This window comes from Malaclemys terrapin, chromosome 17 (genome assembly GCF_027887155.1).
Source record: "Malaclemys terrapin pileata isolate rMalTer1 chromosome 17, rMalTer1.hap1, whole genome shotgun sequence".
Taxonomy (NCBI): domain Eukaryota; kingdom Metazoa; phylum Chordata; order Testudines; family Emydidae; genus Malaclemys; species Malaclemys terrapin.
This window is the reverse complement of record NC_071521.1, coordinates 12191019-12212070: the sequence shown is the minus strand read 5'-3', so window position 1 is coordinate 12212070 and position 21052 is coordinate 12191019. Positions and strand designations below refer to the sequence as shown.

At 47.0% G+C, this 21052-nt stretch overlaps 2 protein-coding genes across 3 annotated transcripts; one reads left to right on the top strand and one right to left on the bottom strand.

Annotated features, from left to right (window-relative positions):
• Positions 1–261: 261 nt before the first annotated feature.
• On the top strand, positions 262–9024 carry LOC128825064 (torsin-1A-like). Its single transcript, XM_054007099.1, has 5 exons — positions 262–486; positions 2687–2952; positions 4034–4209; positions 4899–5026; positions 6768–9024. Exons 1-5 carry the CDS (start codon positions 306–308, stop codon positions 7019–7021), a joined length of 1005 nt encoding a protein of 334 aa, XP_053863074.1. The 5' UTR covers positions 262–305; the 3' UTR covers positions 7022–9024.
• Positions 9025–11019: 1995 nt separating this feature from the next.
• On the bottom strand, positions 11020–20234 carry LOC128825063 (torsin-1A-like). Of its 2 annotated transcripts, none has more exons than XM_054007096.1 (5): positions 19976–20232; positions 19032–19297; positions 16318–16493; positions 16099–16226; positions 11020–12481 (listed from the first exon to the last, which is right to left on the bottom strand). In XM_054007096.1, the coding sequence occupies exons 1-5, from the start codon at positions 20175–20177 to the stop codon at positions 12231–12233; spliced, it is 1023 nt and encodes a 340-aa protein (XP_053863071.1). In that variant the 5' UTR covers positions 20178–20232; the 3' UTR covers positions 11020–12230. The 2 variants fall into 2 exon arrangements, with proteins under 2 accessions (XP_053863071.1, XP_053863072.1); XM_054007097.1 differs by lacking the exon at positions 11020–12481 and adding an exon at positions 12488–14798 and having other exon boundaries at positions 19976–20234.
• Between the last annotated feature and the right edge of the window lie 818 nt (positions 20235–21052).

The window sequence follows — 21052 nt, the reverse complement described above, 5'->3', positions numbered from 1 at the left end:
GGGCTGGCCAGAGCATGTGTCCCTGTCCCGCCCTCCCAAGCAATTTCCTGCATCCGCCCCTCACAAAGATGGCAGGAGGAAGCGTGTGCGTGCGGGGCGGAAGTAGCTGTCGGCCGAACGCTCCCTTCCACACTTTTCAAGCAATGGGAATCTAACTCCCGCCCTCACAAAGATGGCGGCCGAGCGCTGCGCGTGGCGGAAGTACTGGGCACGGCGCCGGGGCCGTCGGGAGTTGTAGTTTCTACCGGGCCCTGGCGGCGAGCCGCTGCCTCCCTCGCGGACGGGGCCGGCCAGCTGAAGCCGCCATGCAGCTGCTGCTGGGGCTGCTCTGGCTCCTGGTGCCGGGCTCGGCCGCGCTGGAGCCCATCAGCCTGAGCATCGCCATCGGGGCGGCCTCGGTGCTCACCGGCTACCTGTCCTACCCCAGCTTCTACTGCGGCTTCGTGGAGTGCTGCCCCGGGGAGGCGGACCGGCCCAATATCACCGGTACCGGCCCGGCGGGGGCAGGGGGACCGAACCCAGAGCCGGGGGAGGCGGACCGGCCCAATATCACCGGTACCGGCCCGGCGGGGGCAGGGGGACCGAACCCAGAGCCGGGGGAGGGGGACCGGCCCAATACCACCGGTACCGGCCCGGCGGGGGCAGGGGGACCGAACCCAGAGCCGGGGGAGGGGGACCGGCCCAATACCACCGGTACCGGCCCGGCGGGGGCAGGGGGACCGGCCCAATACCACCGGTACCGGCCCGGCGGGGGCAGGGGGACCGAACCCAGAGCCGGGGGAGGCGGACCGGCCCAATATCACCGGTACCGGCCCGGCGGGGGCAGGGGGACCGAACCCAGAGCCGGGGGAGGGGGACCGGCCCAATACCACCGGTACCGGCCCGGCGGGGGCAGGGGGACCGAACCCAGAGCCGGGGGAGGGGGACCGGCCCAATACCACCGGTACCGGCCCGGCGGGGGCAGGGGGACCGGCCCAATACCACCGGTACCGGCCCGGCGGGGGCAGGGGGACCGAACCCAGAGCCGGGGGAGGCGGACCGGCCCAATACCACCGGTACCGGCCCGGCGGGGGCAGGGGGACCGAACCCAGAGCCGGGGGAGGGGGACCGGCCCAATACCACCGGTACCGGCCCGGCGGGGGCAGGGGGACCGAACCCAGAGCCGGGGGAGGGGGACCGGCCCAATACCACCGGTACCGGCCCGGCGGGGGCAGGGGGACCGAACCCAGAGCCGGGGGAGGGGGACCGGCCCAATACCACCGGTACCGGCCCGGCGGGGGCAGGGGGACCGGCCCAATACCACCGGTACCGGCCCGGCGGGGGCAGGGGGACCGAACCCAGAGCCGGGGGAGGCGGACCGGCCCAATACCACCGGTACCGGCCCGGCGGGGGCAGGGGGACCGAACCCAGAGCCGGGGGAGGGGGACCGGCCCAATACCACCGGTACCGGCCCGGCGGGGGCAGGGGGACCGAACCCAGAGCCGGGGGAGGGGGACCGGCCCAATACCACCGGTACCGGCCCGGCGGGGGCAGGGGGACCGAACCCAGAGCCGGGGGAGGCGGACCGGCCCAATACCACCGGTACCGGCCCGGCGGGGGCAGGGGGACCGAACCCAGAGCCGGGGGAGGGGGACCGGCCCAATACCACCGGTACCGGCCCGGCGGGGGCAGGGGGACCGAACCCAGAGCCGGGGGAGGCGGACCGGCCCAATACCACCGGTACCGGCCCGGCGGGGGCAGGGGGACTGAACCCAGAGCCGGGGGAGGGGGACCGGCCCAATACCACCGGTACCGGCCCGGCGGGGGCAGGGGGACCGAACCCAGAGCCGGGGGAGGGGGACCGGCCCAATACCACCGGTACCAACCCGGCAGGGGCAGGGGGACCGAACCCAGAGCCGGGGGAGGGGGACTGGCCCGATACCACCGGTACCGGGCCGGCTGGGGCAGCGGGACCGAGCCGCGGGACGGGGGCCGAACCAGGCGGGGGAGCTGGATCAGAACCGGGGGGGAGCCGAGGCAGGGGGGGAGCCGAGGCAGGGGCTGGCCCAACGGAACCGGGATCGAACCCGAGCGGACTGGGTTGGTGCTGCCGAGGGCACTAGCTCCATGCTGGAACTGGCGGCAGGGGACACAAGGGGCAACCCAGTGTAACCGGGGAAAGTGGGACCGAGTCTTGGTGGACCAGCAACTCCAAGCTGGCCCGGTGGAGGTGACATGGGAGAAAGGAGAGCTGCTTGGGATAGACCCTGGGTTTCAAGGGGAAAGAGTGTGGGTTAGTGGAAAGAGCGGAGAACTGGGATCAGCACCCTGGGGTGCTACTCCCAGCCCTGCTACTGCTTGGCAATGTGACCTTGAGAAAAGCACTTGCCTTCTCTGTCTGAAGTTTTCCCATCTGTGAAATGGGGCTGATACTTCAGGTACCTCTGCTGGATATTCTGGGAGCCACGTTTGTTAGCGTTCTTAAAACACTTTGAGATCGTTGGTGTAAGTGCAAATCAATATCAGGCTCTGTTTCCCTAGTGCAGTTACTGAGTCACCTCTAATGTTTCCCAGTGTGGGATAAAGATACCAGACTGCCCAGAGAGAGAGAAATGGGATTCATGATACCATTCAATTTGCAAGCCATTTTTGGAAATCCTTGTTCTTCTAAAATGACCTTCTTTCTTTTTCTCCTTGGATTCTTCAGCACTGAAGGAGGATCTGGATAATAAACTCTTTGGACAGCACCTTGCCAAAGACGTGATCCTGAAAGCAGTGACTGGATTCAGAAACAACCCAAATCCCAAAAAGCCACTCGCTCTCTCCCTACACGGCTGGGGAGGCACGGGTAAAAACTTTGTTAGCCAATTCATCGCAAAGAGCATTCACAAAGCAGGACAGAAAAGCAAATTTGTTCATCTCTTTATAGCCACACTACACTTCCCACATGATCATCAGATTACACTGTATAAGGTAAGAGAGCAAATTTTAACTTCCCCTTGGTGATATCAGTAAATATTAATCATTAAAACTCTACACTGTGAAATTAGATTGTTCTTGGTATGCAAATCCATAGGTGTCTCAAGATTTCAAATAAACTCTTGTATCCAGCTGTTTCTGTGTATTTTCAAACATTCACGGACAAATTTGTGGAGGTGGAATCTAAATATCCCCCTGCAGTGCTAGAAACTGGAATACAACAGCACTGAGTTAAATGCTAAGAAATGGAAAGTGAAACAGACAAATCTGTTTATCTCTTGCTTTTCAGTGTTCCTTGAAGGATTAAAAGTTACTTCCTCTCCTACCTTCCCCTGGGGTTACCCTTCACCGTTCTTTTTACAGCGTTCACTGTTGTGAAATGTCCTCCGCTCAAGCTAAATGAGGTGACTGTTAGGAGCAGTCATTTCAGAGGCTTATAAGTGACTGATGCTGATCACCTTGTTTATTCCCTGCAATTTTCATGAAAAGGATAGTCACAGACTGAAGGTTACGTACTCAAAGCATCTTTACATGTTTACAACTGAACATTTCATGAATCGATTTTTGGTGGTGGTTGTTTTTTGTTATTATTAGTCAAGTAGATGGTAGAAGGCAACAGAGGGTCCTGTTGCCTTCTACCATCTACTTGACTAATAATAACAAAAAACAACCACCACCAAAAATCGATTCATTTTCAGGACCCTCTGTTGCTTTTTACAGATTCAGACTAACACGGCTACCCCTCTGATAGATGGTAGAAGTAGTACTGCAGAAGAAATTTCTTCCTTTCCCCTGTATGGTCTTTTCTCTCTTCCATTTGAACCCTGCTCTTCATGCTTTGATTGCTCAACTGAGGTTGGAAATAAAGTGCTTTATGGTGTCTCTCATCAAGTAACTGGAACAGGATTCACATTCTAGCAGCATGTGGAGGTAGTGGTCATATTCCTCCCTTCAGGAAGCTGGATATAATCAGAGCATTTAAAGGATCATTACTCACACCCCCTCCCAGGTGGTTTTTGCACTCTCTACCAGTGGGACCTAGTTTTTTTTAATGTGTGTTTCTCATTTGTTCCAGGATCAATTGCAAACGTGGATTCGGGGTAACGTGAGCGCCTGTGCCAGGTCCGTGTTCATATTTGATGAAATGGATAAATTGCACCCTGGCCTCATTGATGCCATCAAGCCATTCTTAGACTATTATGAGCAGATTGATGGGGTGTCCTACCGGAGAGCCATCTTTATCTTTCTCAGGTTTGTGGTCTGTCTACTGTGGCAAATCCAGGCTCACACGGGCCTTCGCTGTCACTGTGGTATGTGTCTTGGCCACTCAGAGCTTCCAGGCATCAGCAGGGATAGAGCCCAGATTCTTCTGTCAAAAAGCATGTGCTATCTGAGCTACAGAAGAAGGTCCATTAGCTGCCTGCATTGCAGGGCCTATGATACAGTTGAGCAGTTCTGCCTCCATCCAGCAAAGGACTGTAGCGCATAACACCTTAAAGTGGGCTGATCTGGTAGTCTCATCTACTAATAGCACGCTGCTATACAGCAGAATGGAGATCAGATCCTGAATCTATCCCTCATTCCACGTGCTGGGAGCGTTGCACTGGTATCATACTTCACTACGGGGTGGTGGAGAGACCACTTTGTATCACTCAGAGGGCCCACCACATGTGCCGAGCTGATGATTTCTTTTGAGAGGGAGCTACATGACCATTTCTTCTGAGCAAGAGATATTGTGGCTCAGAAACAACGCTGTAGGGACAATGTGGAATTTAGTCCTAAATGACTTAAGCATTGGTTTAAGGCTTTTTATTCTTATGACATGCTTGCTGTGCAGACAAACATTAGAACAGACAAGTGTTAAATGTAATCCTGCTAGAGAAGAGATACTGGACTCTTCCTATCTTGGGTCTGCACTAAACTCTTTCTCTTATGAACAGTAATGCAGGTGCGGATTTAATTAATAAAGTGGCTCTGGACTTCTGGAGGAGTGGAAAAGACAGGAAGCAGATTCAGCTGAAAGACCTGGAGCCTGTGTTATCTGTAGCAGTCTTCAATAATAAGAATAGTGAGTTATTTTCCCAATGAGTTGGAGGTTCTTTTACTTCATAAACACAGAACATCCTCGCTCGGTGTGTGCTGCTCCAGCTTGCCTCTTTAACCCATGTAATATTGTTGTACACACATTCCCACTCACTTAGGCCCAGATACCACTAGGCACTGAGCACAACAATTCATTGATTTCACTGGGTGCTCGGCACATTTCAGGAGGCATGCTGCAGCTCTCAGGATCAGGTCCTCACGCAATGGAATGTTTGTTTCAGGGAGAAATTATGCCCAGTGTTTCTGGGGCTGGAAGACTCTAATGCACTAACCATTCACCTCTGCAGATTGACCTGAGTTTATAACCTAACTTAGGTCCCAGCGAAAATGATGTTAGATGATCCCAGCCTAGTTCTTAGAAGACAGCTGCCTACCTGATAACCAGGGCCCTACCAAATTCGTGGTTCATTTTGGTCAATTTCATGGTCATGGGATTTTAAAAATCATAAATTTCATGATTTCAGCTATTTAAATCTGAAATTTCACTGTGTTGTAATTTAGGGGCTCCTGACCCAAAAAGGAGTTGTGGGGGGAGGTTGCAAGGTTATCGGGGGGATTTACGGTACTGCTACCCTTCTGTGCTGCTGCTCGCAATGGTGCTGCCTTCAGAGCTGAGCTGTTAGAGAGCGACGGCTGTTGGCTGGGAGCCCAGCTCTGAAGGCAGAGCTGCCGTCAGCACCAGCGCAGAGGGGGTGGCATGGTATGGTATTGCCACCCTTGCTTCTGTGCTGCTGCTGGCGGGGCGCTGCCTTCAGAGCTGGGTGCCCGGCCAACAGCCACCTCTCTCCAGCCGCCCAGCTCCGAAGGCAGCACAGAAGTAAGGTGGCAATACCACAACCCCCCTAAAATAACCTTGCGACCCCCCTAATTTGAGAAACACTGGTCTTCCCTGTGAAATTTGTATAGTATAGGGCAACAGTTCTCAAACTCTGGGTTGGGACCCCAAAGTGGGTCACAACCCTGTTTTAATGGGGTCGCCAGGCCTGGCTTAGACTTCCTGGGGCCAAAGCCTGAGCCTCTCCACCTGGGCATTGGGGCTCAGATTACAGGCCCCCTGACTGGGACTGAAGCCCTTGGGCTTAACTTTGCCCTCTCCCCCCTCCAGCGGACGGGGCTCGGATGGGCTCAGGCTTCAGTCCCCCGTCCCCTCTCCAGGGCGTCATGTAGTAATTTTTGTTGTCCGAAGGGGATCACGGTGCAATGAAGTTTGAGAACCCCGGTATAGGGCACGCTAAGACCAGACTTCATGGTGGGAGACCAGATTTCACAGTCTGTGATGTGTTTTTCATGGTTGTGAATTTGGTAGGGCTCCACAGATAACTTAGTAAAATCAAAGACCTCTGCACAGGGGGAAGACCTGCAACTGGACCAGCAGAGGGTGCTGCAGATCAGGAATGAAGTGCACTGACAGAATGGTGTATAGAAGATTCCTGCTTTATGCTTGGTGCAAGCTAATGCCATAAGTAACAAATATTAATCAAAGTCTAAATCTTACATCATGTCCCTAGTGGTGTTAGACCTAGGTGCAATGCATGAGCCTTTCACGTTTGGAAGTGTTGGGGGCTGTTCATCTGTCATTTAGTAAAATCACCTACCTACAAAACAAGGACCAAGCATTTATTGACAATGGAGGACAGAACTGTCATTAAGATGTTACATTTGTTCTCCCTGACCATTTAAGCAACCTCCTGTCTGGTGTTTTCTAGGTGGCTTGTGGCACAGCAGTCTGATCGATAGAAACCTCATTGATTACTTTGTCCCCTTCCTGCCCCTGGAGTACAAGCATCTTAAGATGTGCATCAGGGCAGAAATCGAGTCCGGTGGCAAGAAAATCAACGAGGCGATCGTTGACGAGGTGGCCAAGGAGATGACATTCTTCCCAAAAGATGAGAAAATCTACTCTGTTAAAGGCTGCAAGCTCGTGCTGCAGAAGCTGTTGTTTTATTGGGAGAGGTTATGAGCAATATGGAACTGAGGTTGAACAAGGAACTTTATATGCCCTTTCCTCGCTGAAGCACTTTTAATGGCATTTTGAAGTCTGTCTCTTTGCACTTTTAATATTTTGGGACGTGTGGCAGGGATCCTAGACTGATTTCTTTTATTTTTTTAAACCCCAGTGCTCTTCCTTAAACGGGCAGTACCCAAGTGTTGCCTTTTTAATCCGGGATAGACTCTAGAAGTGTTTGAGCATAGCATTCATCACTGGATCCAGCCTTCACTGCATTGTATTTTAACAGCTGAGATTGTTAAAAATTCCATCCTCTCCCTCCAACCCTCTCTACTTGACAACTGGCGTAAAATGAAGGAATCCTTCCGTTTGGCCACAGTCCCTTCCTAGCATATGGAAGGTCCAGTCCTATTCCCATTGAAATCAATGGGAGCTTTGGCCTTGACTTCAGCTGGCGCGTCCAGGGTCCATGATAACGGCAGCAGGGTTGAGGCCTTGATACTTTGCTAGTTCAAATGCCGCTGTGCTGGAGGGACTCCTTGTGCTCTGGAAAGGGTTGGTAGTAGTGTGCTCAGGTCAGTTCTCCAGGGATGGAAAGGCAGGACCTTGGTTCGTTTCTGACTCTAAGCTGCCTCCATGCCTCCTGCTCTAGTGATGTGGAACGTTAAGGTGAACTCAAAGAAATCTTGGGTTGGGGAGAAATTAGTTGCTTCCCTCCACAGTCTCTATCCAAAAGACTCTCTCTTCTTTCCCCTCCTCATACAAAATTTGAATCAAAGGGAGTCTAAGTGACTGTGGGCTTGGCTACCACTGGGTATTTCTGTCCCTTTCAGTGGGGGGGAACCGTTCACTAGGGGTTTGACTGCTACAGCACCGCAGGCAAGTGTCTGGGGAAACATTCATGAGGGTTTGACTGTTACAACTTGTCAGGTCAGTATCTGTGCACAAGGGTGGGCATGAGATCCACAAGGTGTTACATTCCCTCCGAAGCACAGCCACGTAATCCAGCAACATCCCCCTTCCCCTCCCCAGACACACCCCTTGCTTGAATGTTACCTGGTAGTAGAAATGATTTTGAATAGTCTATTTTTGATACTATTTTATACTAGATTGTTGAAGTGGAAGTACAAAATCTTTTCCTATAGAACCAGGAAGGGAAAGGGGTGGATGGGAAATATGGTCAAAGAACAACCTCCCCCCATCCCAGCCTTATTTTTAATAGTTTTTAGCAACATTGTAAAATTAATGAGAACCTGCAGCTGGCACGGTCAGTGTGAAACATCTTGTTCCCAGCAGCAAGGTGAAATGGGAACCTGCAGGGTTAGGAAGCTGGGAGAGGATCAACCTTCGCCCATCTAGTAAGGGTGGAATTTTCGTATCGCAGCTTACTCACCAAAGACTCAACTTTCTAACTCTCCCCCCCTCCTACTCTTCCCCAGCTGTGAGATGGAAGTGCCTTTACATAAATGGAGGATAAGAAAGCTTAACTTACACATTAAGTGAACTACATAGTATGTGCAGCATGATACCAGTGCAGCTAAGACTCATGGGAGGAAGTTGATTATTTTATTATGTAGTTGCTGAATTAACTCCTCATATATTGACACTTGTTTTAAGATAGTGTGCAAAACTGCTTTATATTAATGTCTCAAATCAAGCCTGTTTGTGTTCAAACTACCAGCAAGAAAGCTTTAAATGTTCACATTAACCTCTGAAATTGGAGTCAGTTACACTTTTTTATAACCCTGCATGTGGCTTTGTCATAACTGTGACAAACTGTTTACTCTGATGCAATCACTTGAAGTTAACACTAGCTCTTAACCTTGGGACATTGGACTGTTGCTTTGATGTGTGATGTTTTACCTTGATTGGTAACTCTTCCTCAAAAAGATTCTAAACACTGCATCCCTAAATGTCTGGTAGCTCTCCCAGCTCTGATGTTCTGAATGTAAAGTACTCCTGCAGTTTTTAAAACTCTAAATGTCATAGCTGCAATAAATGACTTTCATCCTTCAGCTGCCTTTTGACTTATTTAATAACTGCCAGCTGGTAGACACTATCATTCTACTGCTCAATGCCTAGGCATTCATGCTGTGGTATCTCAGGTTCCTTCTGGTCAGGTTTGTTCTAATGAAGTCAGGCCATCTTTAAGTAACAGCTGACTTACCTGCTCCTTCCCAGGGTAAATAAGGTATCCTTGTAAGGATAGACTAGACCTCCCTGTAGCTTTTGGTTGAATTCACTAGTTAATACAGCAGGGTGCCCCAGTGCAACCACACCACTGCAGTTTGCAAAAGTGCCATTCAGGAGTATAGAGGTGGAAGGCCTTCCTGGGTCAGAGAAGTAATGCTCCTTTCAGGTGATAGACCTGAGGTGGGGATTTAGCTGACAGGGTTGCATTTTTACCTGGTTCCAGCAAGAGTGGTTGGAAGTTTGCTCTTCTCACAGCAAGGCTTCAGCATTCCTGCCAGTTTTTTCTATGATGCAATCTGTAGAAATGTAACTTGCCACATATCTTCTGGCAGCGTAGGCTGTATTCAAGCAGGATCTTGGTCCTAACTCTGTTATGCTGACCTGGTCACTTGATTTGTGTCCCAACAAGCAGTTTTCCCCACTGTTACAGTGTAAGTACTGTGGTAGTACCTGCTGGAATTTAAACACCCTATCCTCTAGACAGCAGGTGGTTAAAATGCCAGCAGCCCAGTATAAACATCCTATCAGTGGGAAATCAGGAAAGTAGTGTTCTACGCAAGACAGGGCAAATGCTCTTTCCTCCCTTCCCCACAGTGCTCTCACAGGGGTAGGACTCTAACAGCATTAAGTGCTTTGAGTTCACTAACGGATGGAAGTGCAAAGTATTACTTGGCAGAGTTGCATAATGTTCTTCACTATTGAAAGTGAGAGGTTTAGGATATTGCGATATAAACGAGAGCAGGATTTCTGGAACAGAAACCACCAGGGACAGTGATGGAAGTTTCTTGCTTCCCCTCTCTGCTAATTGCATCATGTCACTATAAGCTTGTAGAATGTAATTCTCATAATTTATGTATTTCAGAAAAGCCAGCAAATAGTGACTGTTTGGAGCACTACACTCTTATTCCAGCTGGTCGGCCCTGCGAGTTTCAAAAACTCAGGCTCCTGGTGGGTTTATGAAACCAGCAGGTTAAAGGGAACCTCTGAGAATGAGCTAACAGATTTAAGTTAATTACATTATCCAAATGTAACAAGAACAAACAGGAAAGGCTTGAATCCTGCTGCTTCATTTCTCTACAGAGGTGTGAAAAGCAGTACACACCAAGTGCTGCACTTTAACTGCTCCATGTGGACACTGCTGGAATGAACTGAAAGGTATCTACTTTGCATAAACATAGTCCTCTTCAAACAGGACTATATTAATGTAAACTAGGTACAGCATCCACAGCTGTTACAATGCAGCACCCTGGTGCCTGCTGCAATTCACACACCGCTGGTCTGCCCTGCAGCACAATGTAGACATAGCTAAGGCCATCATCACTTACTGATGTCACTAATGTGGGTGACTAGCTACAGTAAGAAGTGGGCAGACAGAGGAAGTGGGGTTTTAATCTACTCTATCAGCTGGACAAATCCAGTCCATGTTTTAAGCACCTGTAGAATACTGTTGGGACTACAGCATGTGGAAGACTGTTCCTCTTACTAGGAGCCAGGAGCAGGGTTTGCACTAGCATAGCGTTAGAAAGTTTATGCACAATCCCAAGCAGTCTGCCCTAATTGCTTGCTTCACATTGCAAATCATAATGACTTAGCTAATCTTCTTTAGCAATGGCTAAAGAACCATTTCTCTCTCCACTACCTAGCCCCTTTGTATCCTAGCTGCAAAAAGTGAACATGAAAGTTTGTAATCAAGCACAGCAGAATGCCTCTAACCAGAAGGCAGAATAAGCATGGTAAGATGGTAAATTTACATACAAAGATAACCACGAGGCAGTCCCTTCAATATATGCAATTAGCAAAGAGGTACCGTATACAAATTTTACTGGTGAGAACTTTTATTGAGGGAATGATAAAAATCTTATTTTGAAATTGTGAGAGCTAGAAACGAGTGAAAAAACTTAAGTGTTGGCATTTATAAATAAAACTGGCAGATGGGCTGCAGTAACTTTGGCATTACTGTAATTAAATATTTTCCCCAGGTAGTGTTGACGCCGTCTTCATCCCCTTCCACATGGCACTGCCTTGTAAGGCTGGGGTGAAAAATTACCCAGACTGCTGCTTTCTGCATTTAGAAAAGTTTGAAACTAAAGAAAATCTTACAGCTGCCACGTGGACTAAATAGGATTTAACAGATTCTGCCTTCCAATTACTCTGATTCTATGAAACAAACTCCAAACACTGGATTTTAGTAAACAGCCCTTTTCTTCGTTACCACAAAGAAGGAAAAGGAAAGTGACTGAGTGTCACCGCTACACTTCACAGCAAACAGCAGAACTAACTCCATTACAGGGACATAGTCAATGACTTTGCTGCAGTTCCTCTTCTTACTCAGCCTTGTTTCACATACTGACCTTCCCCTAATGCAGTTTGGCACCAGAAGGAACAGTTTACACCCTTGTTTTTATAAAAATGGCACTACATCATGCTAGGTGAAAGGACATACGGGCTCACTCCTGCACTTTGGTTCCAATACAGCTGGAAACACCAAGGGTGGTTATTTTTAAGAAAACAAACCTGCATATCCACTTTTCAAAGGACAGTCTGGGAAATACCCCACCCACAACTCCTAGGAATGGTCTTGCAGATATAAGGGCCTTGATTAAGATATTCTGTACCATCTGGAAACCACTTCTACAAATTAAAACCTAATTAAAACCAGATCAAAACTGCAGGTCTAATGTACATAGCCGTGTTCCACTGAACAATTGTAGCAATCAACCAATCCATGATTTGAGATAAACCATAGACACTGTTAGACAATGCTCTGGAAGGGGTGACTGCTCCATGCACAGTTCTTTCCTAACTTCATGGCACAGGACTGACATCTTTTGAAGATATGACTATTACAAGGCTCCCCCAGAATAAAAAGACAAGTGTATTGCCACTTATTTACATCAGGCAATTAAATGACAATGTTCCTTTTTTTTTTTTTTTTTTTAAAAAGTGCTTGACAAATGAAATGTTTCGGTTTCTCCACTTTGTGATTAGGTTCATTTTTTTCCTTTGCAGATCACAGCTTCGTAAAACATTATAAGTCATAGTAAAAATCCAGCTTGGTGAACACAGTTTTGCATCCTTTATCAGAGTAGATTTTCTCCTCCTTGGGGAAGTAGGTCAACTCGTCAGCTACTTTGGTTATGATTTCTTCATCCACCATGTAGCCACGTGATTCAAGTTCAACCCTGACACACATTTTCACGTGTTTGTACTCCAGAGGCAGAAAGGGGACAAAATAATCAATGAGGTTTCTGTCGATCAGACTGCTGTGCCAAAAGCCGCCTGCAAAAAATACTGTTGGTTAGTGCACCTTTTGTGGAGGTTGACAGCTAGTAGGGAGGGGGCTATATTTATCACAACTCCCTGCTACCCACCCTAAAGTTGTTTACTCTTGGTTTTTATTCTTATCACAATCACTTCTACTTGTATAAGGTCACACATTGCCATGGTATGAGAGTGGCTTCACTTTAAGCCAAGCAGGATGGACACAAACATCATATATTGGAGCTGTTGCTGCATGCCAAGGTTTCAAGACTAGCGGCACCTCTGCCCTCTCCCCAGTCTCTGAGTGCAGCCCCTCAGGTGTTAGGCTCCAAGCCTTTACCTATCCTGGGGCAGAATCCTACAATTCTCCCACTTTTAGACTGGGTCCTGGCTACAGTATCTGGTGGATCAACCATGCTTTCCCTAACGGGTCCAACTGGGTTCGGGTACCTGCGGTTCTTCCCTTCAGGAGCCCATGACCAGCAGTAAATACACTGACCAGACAGCCTTTTCAAACCAAAGTATTGTTTAATCTTAGCAGTAGGAATAAAGCATAACATAATTAGGATTTTAAAACAACAAAAGGGTCGCGCACATGTCTATCTTACCTATGGCTTACCATCAGGATGAAGTTTAATGAGGACAAATGCAAAGTGCTCCACTTAGGAAGGAACAATCAGTTTCACACATACAGAATGGGAAGAGACTGTCTAGGAAGGAGTACGGCAGAAAGGGATCTAGGGGTTATAGTGGACCACAAGCTAAATATGAGTCAACAGTGTGATGCTGTTGCAAAAAAAGCAAACATGATTCTGGGATGCATTAACAGGTGTGCTGTGAGCAAGACATGAGAAGTCATTCTTCCGCTCTACTCTGCGCTGGTTAGGCCTCAACTGGAGTATTGTGTCCAGTTCTGGGCACTGCATTTCAAGAAAGATGTGGAGAAACTGGAGAGGGTCCAGAGAAGAGCAACAAGAATGATTAAAGGTCTAGAGAACATAACCTATGAAGGAAGGCTGAAAGAATTGGGTTTGTTTAGTTTGGAAACGAGAAGACTGAGAGGGGACATGGTAGCAGTTTTCAGGTATCTAAAAGGGTGTCATAAGAAGGTGGGAGAAAACTTGTTCATCTTAGCCTCTAAGGATAGAGCAAGAAGCAATGGGCTTAAACTGCAGCAAGGGAGGTTTAGGTTGGACATTAGGAAAAAGTTCCTAACTGTCAGGGTGGTTAAACACTGGAATAGACTGCCTAGGGAGGTTGTGGAATCTCCATCTCTGGAGATATTTAAGAGTAGGTTAGATAAATGTCTATCAGGGATGGTCTAGACAGTATTTGGTCCTGCCATGAGGGTAGGGGAGTGGACTCTATGACCTCTCGAGGTCCCTTCCAGTCCTAGAGTCTATGAATTTATGAATCTCCCTGTCTTGGAAACCTAGGAAGGCTTTACTGCCTCAGACCCTCCACCAGGCTCTATGAGTGTTTCAGTTTATTCCCCACAAACTACCTGACCTCTCACCAGGGAGTCTTTTAAATTGTCATTTTGATTCCCAGGCTAGTCAAAACAAGTTCTGTAATTTGGCTGGAGCCAAGGAAGTAGGTTCTTCACAGTTAATATCTCAAGTATTTTCTCTTAGCCCCCTTCAAGTGTTTACGAGGGCATGTTTTTATTTCCCAACCATCTGCTGTTAAACTAAACTAACATGCACACAGCAGATATCCCAATATTTACCCAACGCAGCAGAGTGGGTAGAATTAAATCAAAGCGATTTAAAACTACCAAAGTTTAATCACGATGTAAATCAGCAAGCAGGAAAACTTGATTAAATCATCAGTTTTAATGGAGTTTTTCATTTGTACTTTAGTTACTTTCCTAAAGAAAGGAGGATTCTGATTGGATGGTAACCATTCAAACAGGTTGGTTTCCAATTGAATAGAGCCTTTACATTAAATTTGGTGCTTTTGTTGGGGGTGGGGGAAGCTAAGAGGATGTGCTATAACCTATACACAGGTAAACAATTATATAGCTTCATTTATATTTATTCAGATTTTTAATTTTTGTATTTTTTATTATACCAGAAATGGTGAATGATACATTTATTTACTAAAAAAAAAAAATGTATTTTTGATTTGTGCCTAAAAGTTTATCAAAACGTTTTGCATTTAAAACTGATTCCTTAAACAAAGAAAACACTATCCGTGGTAAGTGAATTTAACTGCTTGTTTCACGTCACCATCTCCTTCAGGATTGTAGAACTAGTACACGTCATCTTCTGACACAGATTTGGAAGAGAAAAACAAGTTTTCTTGTTTCGTCAACTCCCGTTGATTTCTCATCCTTGAATGAAATAGTCATTGAACTGATCAAACTGAATAACAAACAAAACCAACTCTCTCTGCATCTGCTGAAGAGCGTACGGCTGTCAAAAGCTGGTTTAGCACTTCAACACACACTGGTTTGGCCAGTGACTTCCACCAGTTCAGTGGTTTGACTTTCTTTAAAATTTGGCAGCCACCATGTAATGCTTCATATTTTATATTTAATTTAAATTTTAATAGATTATAATAAGTTTAGGCCTTAACATTGGTTGTCCTAACCAGATGTTTAATTTTAAATAGGTTTATTTTAAAAGAAATTTAAAATAATTTGAACAAAAAGGTCTGATTTTAATTTTTTTTTAAACCATCTATTTATCCATACTGTGTTGTAGACACAGTGAACTTCTCAAGAGCCAGGTCACCTACAATATTAATAAATTACAGAGCAGTCCCATGTCCTTCACACTGCACCATTCCTCTCCACCTCAAATCAGCAACCAAACAGCATCAGTCGGAATACTTCATGACTATACCATGGCATGTCCCTGCCTGAAAACTGGAGTTCACACCGAGCTGCAACTGCTGCTGCCACACCAGTTCACATCAACTCTAGCCCTGCCACTTTGTTTCTCTCTCGGTAAATAAACCTGTGTGCACTTTCACCACGGTAAAAGCAGTTCCTCTCTCTCTCTCTCCTTAAGGCTGCTCAAAACAACATCAACCAACAGATGCAGAATCCATCGTTTAACACACCAGTCACTGAGTGCATTTCTTAGTTTGTCATCCCGTGGACTGCTCTGTTGGAGAGCTGTAATAGTCTGGCTCCATTGTTAGAAGGTTTATTTCTAAGCTATTGTTAAAAATAACTTTGTAACTATACAGCTATGCCATTATAATTTAGGAAAAACTAACTCAGGCTGGCAATCCATCTGCCCTCAATTCTGAAGGGCAAGGAAGGATTGGGGTGTGGCGTTTATCTTGCAGCCTCCAATTATGAGCCAAAGAAATCTATCTACAGTCTTGGGAAGGGGAATGGCAACCTTCCTCATCAGAGATAGTAGCTCAGTGCCACGGGCAGCAAAAAGATGCATAAAATAATCCCACTTAAAAGTTGCATATAGTCTGTTGAAGAGTCAAACTATGTAAAGAGTGAAATATTATGGCAATCCCATGATTACCACTGGGACTATTATAGCTGAAACATTTGTTTCTTAGGTGTTCTCCAAAAGAGAGGCAGTTGGCAAATACCAGAAATAGATGCAGAATCACTCATTCAAAGAGAAGGATTTTTAGCCACGGGAATAATCAATATTACTCACTATTCTTGTTGTTGAAGACAGACAGAGACACTCCAGCTTCCAGGTCTTTGAGTTCCATGTCTTCCCTTTTCTTTCCACTTTTCCAGAAATCTAATGCCACCTCTGTTATCTTTTCAGCCCCCGCATTGCTGCGTGAAGGAAGGAAAAGGATTTCAGCTGGATGTGTTTCACAGAGCATTCAGTTTACAGCATTGCAATTATTTCACAGATGCTCCTTACCTGAGAAAGATGAAGATGGCACGCCGATAGGATACTCCATCAAGCTGCTCATAATAGTCCAAGAACGGTTTGATGGAATCAATGAGCCCTGTGTGCATTTTATCCATTTCATCAAATATAAAGATTGACCTGCCACAGGCGCTCACGTTTCCCCGAATCCATGACTGCAACAGGTCCTATGTTACACAAAAAGAAAGAAGAATGCAAAGTCCATTTGCATCAATGTCACGTTAAAGACAAAGGAAATATGTAGATTTTAGAGTAACAGCCGTGTTAGTCTGTATCCGCAAAAAGAAGAACAGGAGTACTTGTGGCACCTTAGAGACTAACAAATTTATTAGAGCATAAGCTTTCGTGGACTACAGCCCACTTCTTCGGATGCATATAGAATGGAACATATAATGAGGAGATATATATACACACATACAGAGAGCATAAACAGGTGGGAGTTGTCTTACCAACTCTGAGAGGCCAATTAATTGAGAGAAAAGAAAAAAAAAAAAAAAACTTTTGAAGTGATAATCAAGCTAGCCGAGTACAGACAGTGTGATAAGAAGTGTGAGAGTACTTACAAGGGGAGATAGTCAACGTTTGTAATGGCTCAGCCATTCCCAGTCCTTATTCAAACCGGAGTTGATTGTGTCTAGTTTGCATATCAAACTGGGAATGGCTGAGCCATTACAAACGTTGACTATCTCCCCTTGTAAGTACTCTCACACTTCTTATCACACTGTCTGTACTCGGCTAGCTTGATCATCACTTCAAAAGTTTTTTTTTTTTTTTCTCTTAATTAATTGGCCTCTCAGAGTTGGTAAGACAACTCCCACCTGTTTATGCTCTCTGTATGTGTGTATATATATCTCCTCATTATATGTTCCATTCTATATGCATCCGAAGAAGTGGGCTGTAGTCCACGAAAGCTTATGCTCTAATAAATTTGTTAGTCTCTAAGGTGCCACAAGTACTCCTGTTCTTCTTTATGTAGATTTTAGATCACCGCTTTCCATTCAAAAGCAGTAACTTCAATTGTACACCTGTAATTGTATGAATTTCTTGATCAAAAACTGGTTAAAAGGTCAACAGTAAATAATGATAAAAAGAACAGTAACAGAAATGCATTCTGGTTGTTAAAATAACCTTAAAAACCCAGGTGAGTTACCAGAATCGGTCTGCCAGGTATCCATGAAAAGGACTATACTTCAAGCCAGTGAATTAACATTAATACAAAGCAGTGATCTGGCTTGTAGGACAAAGTGAAGCCCACTGGGGCAAATTTTTTTCTCTGGTGCTAATACTCTGCAGTCATATAGCATATTCCATCTTTAGATCTCAAAACATTACCCAGCTAATGAATGTTGCACAAATTGAGTCAGCGAGAGATTAAGTGACTTAGCCAAGGTCACATAATAAAATCACAGGAACAGCTAGGAATAGAACCTAGAATCTTAACTCCTAGTCCCGGGCTTTAACTACTAGTAAGTAATTAACTGGCGGTGATTAAAAACCGTTCAAAAGTGTAGCTTTGTTCAGGAAGGGGGTTAACCTCATGTAAGTATTTTATTATATGGCACAGGGGTTTACCCACTGTTAAATGTTATGTTTAAGATTATCAATGAGAAAGAAAAGGAACTGGGACAGTTGATTTAAAACCAACAATGACTCTGCTGATCACCTTCAGTGATGACCATCATTTTACCAGTCTCACTATTATTTGGTTCCTGCACATGGCTGAGGCAGTGCAGGGAAGACTCCACTGCCTGTGCGATGGATAAAGAGGGCTTTCGTTTCTAGCACTGTCCATGTGGTAAATTTCACAAGCCGTTTTTCTTTGACAGTGAAGAGCATAAAAATCCATTTCTTCCACTGCATTTCGGAAAGCCTCAGCTGGGGCAGGACAATAGAAAGCTTTACAAGGGGAAATGTATAAACGAGAGAAAAAGTAGAATTCTCCATTTTAAAAGCTAACGTATAGATTGTTCCATTCCTTTAAGTCTTCAATATGCATACATTGTGTGTTTACAGGTTCAAAACACTGTACAAACATTGACTAATCAGCATAATACTCCTACTAGGTAGAAAAGTTTCACCCTCATTTCGCAGGCAGCAGAAGAGACTCTCTCACACAACCCAGTGGCAGAATCGGGATTAAAATTCAGGAACACAAGCAATGGTATTTCTCAAAACTGTGCTGCCTCACATATCTACCTGCCTAAGGTACTTATATAGCCCCTGTTACTGGGGTATCTCAGCATTTCACAAGCTTTAATGTATTCATGCTCACAACATCCCTGTGAGGGACAAAGTACTACTAGCCCCGTTTTTCAATTGGGAAACTGAGGCAGGGAAAGAAAGTCACATGCCCAAAGTTACACAGGGAGCCTGTGGAGAGATACTTGGGTTCAGTTCTCTGCTCCAAGTCCCATGTTGATGCCCTACCCATGTCCTTTCCCTCTGGATAGAAACATGAGAGGATGCGTAAACAATTTTTTTTTTTTTTTTTTTTTTTTTTTTTTTTACACAGGGAAATCCGGGGAAATCCATCCCTAAACGTTAGGGTTTACACATTTGCACTTCAGACTCAGCATACATTGTATTTTACTGTTTCAGATCAAAAGTTTTCACTTGCTAGTACTGCCGATCTCATAACCTTTATAAACCAACAAAAGAGATAACCCCCACAATCACTTATGATGAGCTCCAAAATGCACTCTTACCTTGTACTGGCCAATACTATGTGCATGGGGAAAATGCAAAGTAGACACAAACTGATGGACATAATTGCTGTTCAGGCCTCCTTCGTAGATACTCTCTGCAATTATTTTACTGACAAAGTTTTTGCCAGTACCAGTCCATCCATGCAAGGAGAGGGTGAGAGGCTTTTTGGGATTTGTATTGTTCAAGAAGCCAGTCACAGCTTTCACAATCACCTTCTTCACGAGGTGCTGACCAAACAGTTTCTTGTCCAAATCCCCCTGCAGTGCTGAGTGAAGGAGACACCAATCAGATAAGTAGAAAAGAAGGTGATATGTTTTAGTGTTTCTAACCTGCTTCAGAATAGAGGACCCTTTGATAACATTATCCAGGGGTACCCAAACTTTGCTCATCCCAGGGCGGCCGGGGATCAAAAAGCTACCCTGACTAGAACAGAGCAACCAACTTTCTCTTTAATATATAGATATGACCAGTGGAGACTACAGACCCTAGCATGTGATGCTCTGGTTCCAGCTGCCAAACACTACCCCATGTTCCTATGGAGAGAAACATAACACCAAGTCCCCCTTTTACTCCACCTCCTTCCATCTGGAAGGAGCCACACATCCCTTTAGAAGAAGGCAGAGCCCAGTCCTCCCTAGAGCCCCCCAAAACAGACCCATAGGCCCTTTCCTCTAGCGACAGCCTCCCTGCACCTCCTTGGGATCCTACCTCTAATCGCCTATCCCTGCTCCTCGCCACCTTCCTCTGCCTGCTGCCCCATATCCCTCTCCCCAGCGACCCTGCCCTACCCTGCCCCCTCTCTCAGGGTGCATCTTCCTAGGGGCCCCCCATCCTTCCCCAGCTTAAATAGCCCTCACGCTCAACCCCGCCCTATAGGGACAACTCTCAAGCCCTCCCCAACCCTGTACTTACGCCATAACTGCCACCCCCGCCCCGCCCGTACCTGCTCCCGCCCGGGCCCCCTCCCGCTGGAGGCAGCACTCCCTGAAGTAGCAGTAGAGGCGGGGATAGGAGATGAGGCCGGTGAGCGCTGAGGCGGCGCCAGCCAGCGCCAGCCCGAGGCTGATGGGCTCCACCGTCTGCACCGGAGTCAGCAGCAACACAAGGCCCAGGGCAACCCCCAGCGGCCCCCGCAGCAGCTTCATACCCCCTCCGCCAGGCCACCACGGCCCCGAGCCTGCCAGCCGCCACCCCCACCCAGCACCGGCACTTCCGCATCCGGCCTAACCGCTTCCGGCGCCGCCATCTTGGTTGTGGGCAGAGGCCTGGGCCAGGGGCTGAAGGAGCGGGCGTGAGGAGGCGGTGGCGGCGGCCATTTTGGAAACAGAAGCATTAATTGTCACGTGACCGAAATGTGCCCTCCCATTGGAACGCTATGCGGCAGGTCACGTGTCACGACACGCGCTCAAGCATGCAATAACTCAGATCGTCATCATGACATAGGATCCAGAGCCATCTGTCTTCATACCGCAGCAGCGTGTGGTGACATGGGTTCCGCGTGCCCCAGCGGTGCCAGCTTGAAGCACCTGGCGCTGCTGACAGGCAAAGCACCAGCCGCTCTTGGGACAATAGCAGGTGGCCACAGATCCCCTGCTGGAGGGGCACCCAACCAGCTCGTCACCACCCCCCGTTAGCCTAAAAGGAAAACCCCCACATGTTCTGGTAGAGCTTTTCTGTGCGGCTCTTAGTTCATGCTGTGCGGCCCAACAGGTAGAAGCAGGGGTGGAAGGAGGGCAAGGCTATTATATAAACCCTTTAAGACCCAGCCCCATTAAGAAGAGTAATAAATAATGCTTTTGGTCTGTCTCCTCAGTCACTGCTGCTTGATAAAAGTCCATTTACATCCGCTCATGCTAAAAAATGAACACAGTATTGGCACTACTTTCAGCAAGACCGATTCATTGCACTTCCTATTAGGAACAGGCTTGCCAATTTGTTTAAAATGGTATTTTCATGCTGGCTCAATCAGGTGGTTTTACATATCAATGCACTGTTGATCCCTGGGTTAAAGTGGTCTTGA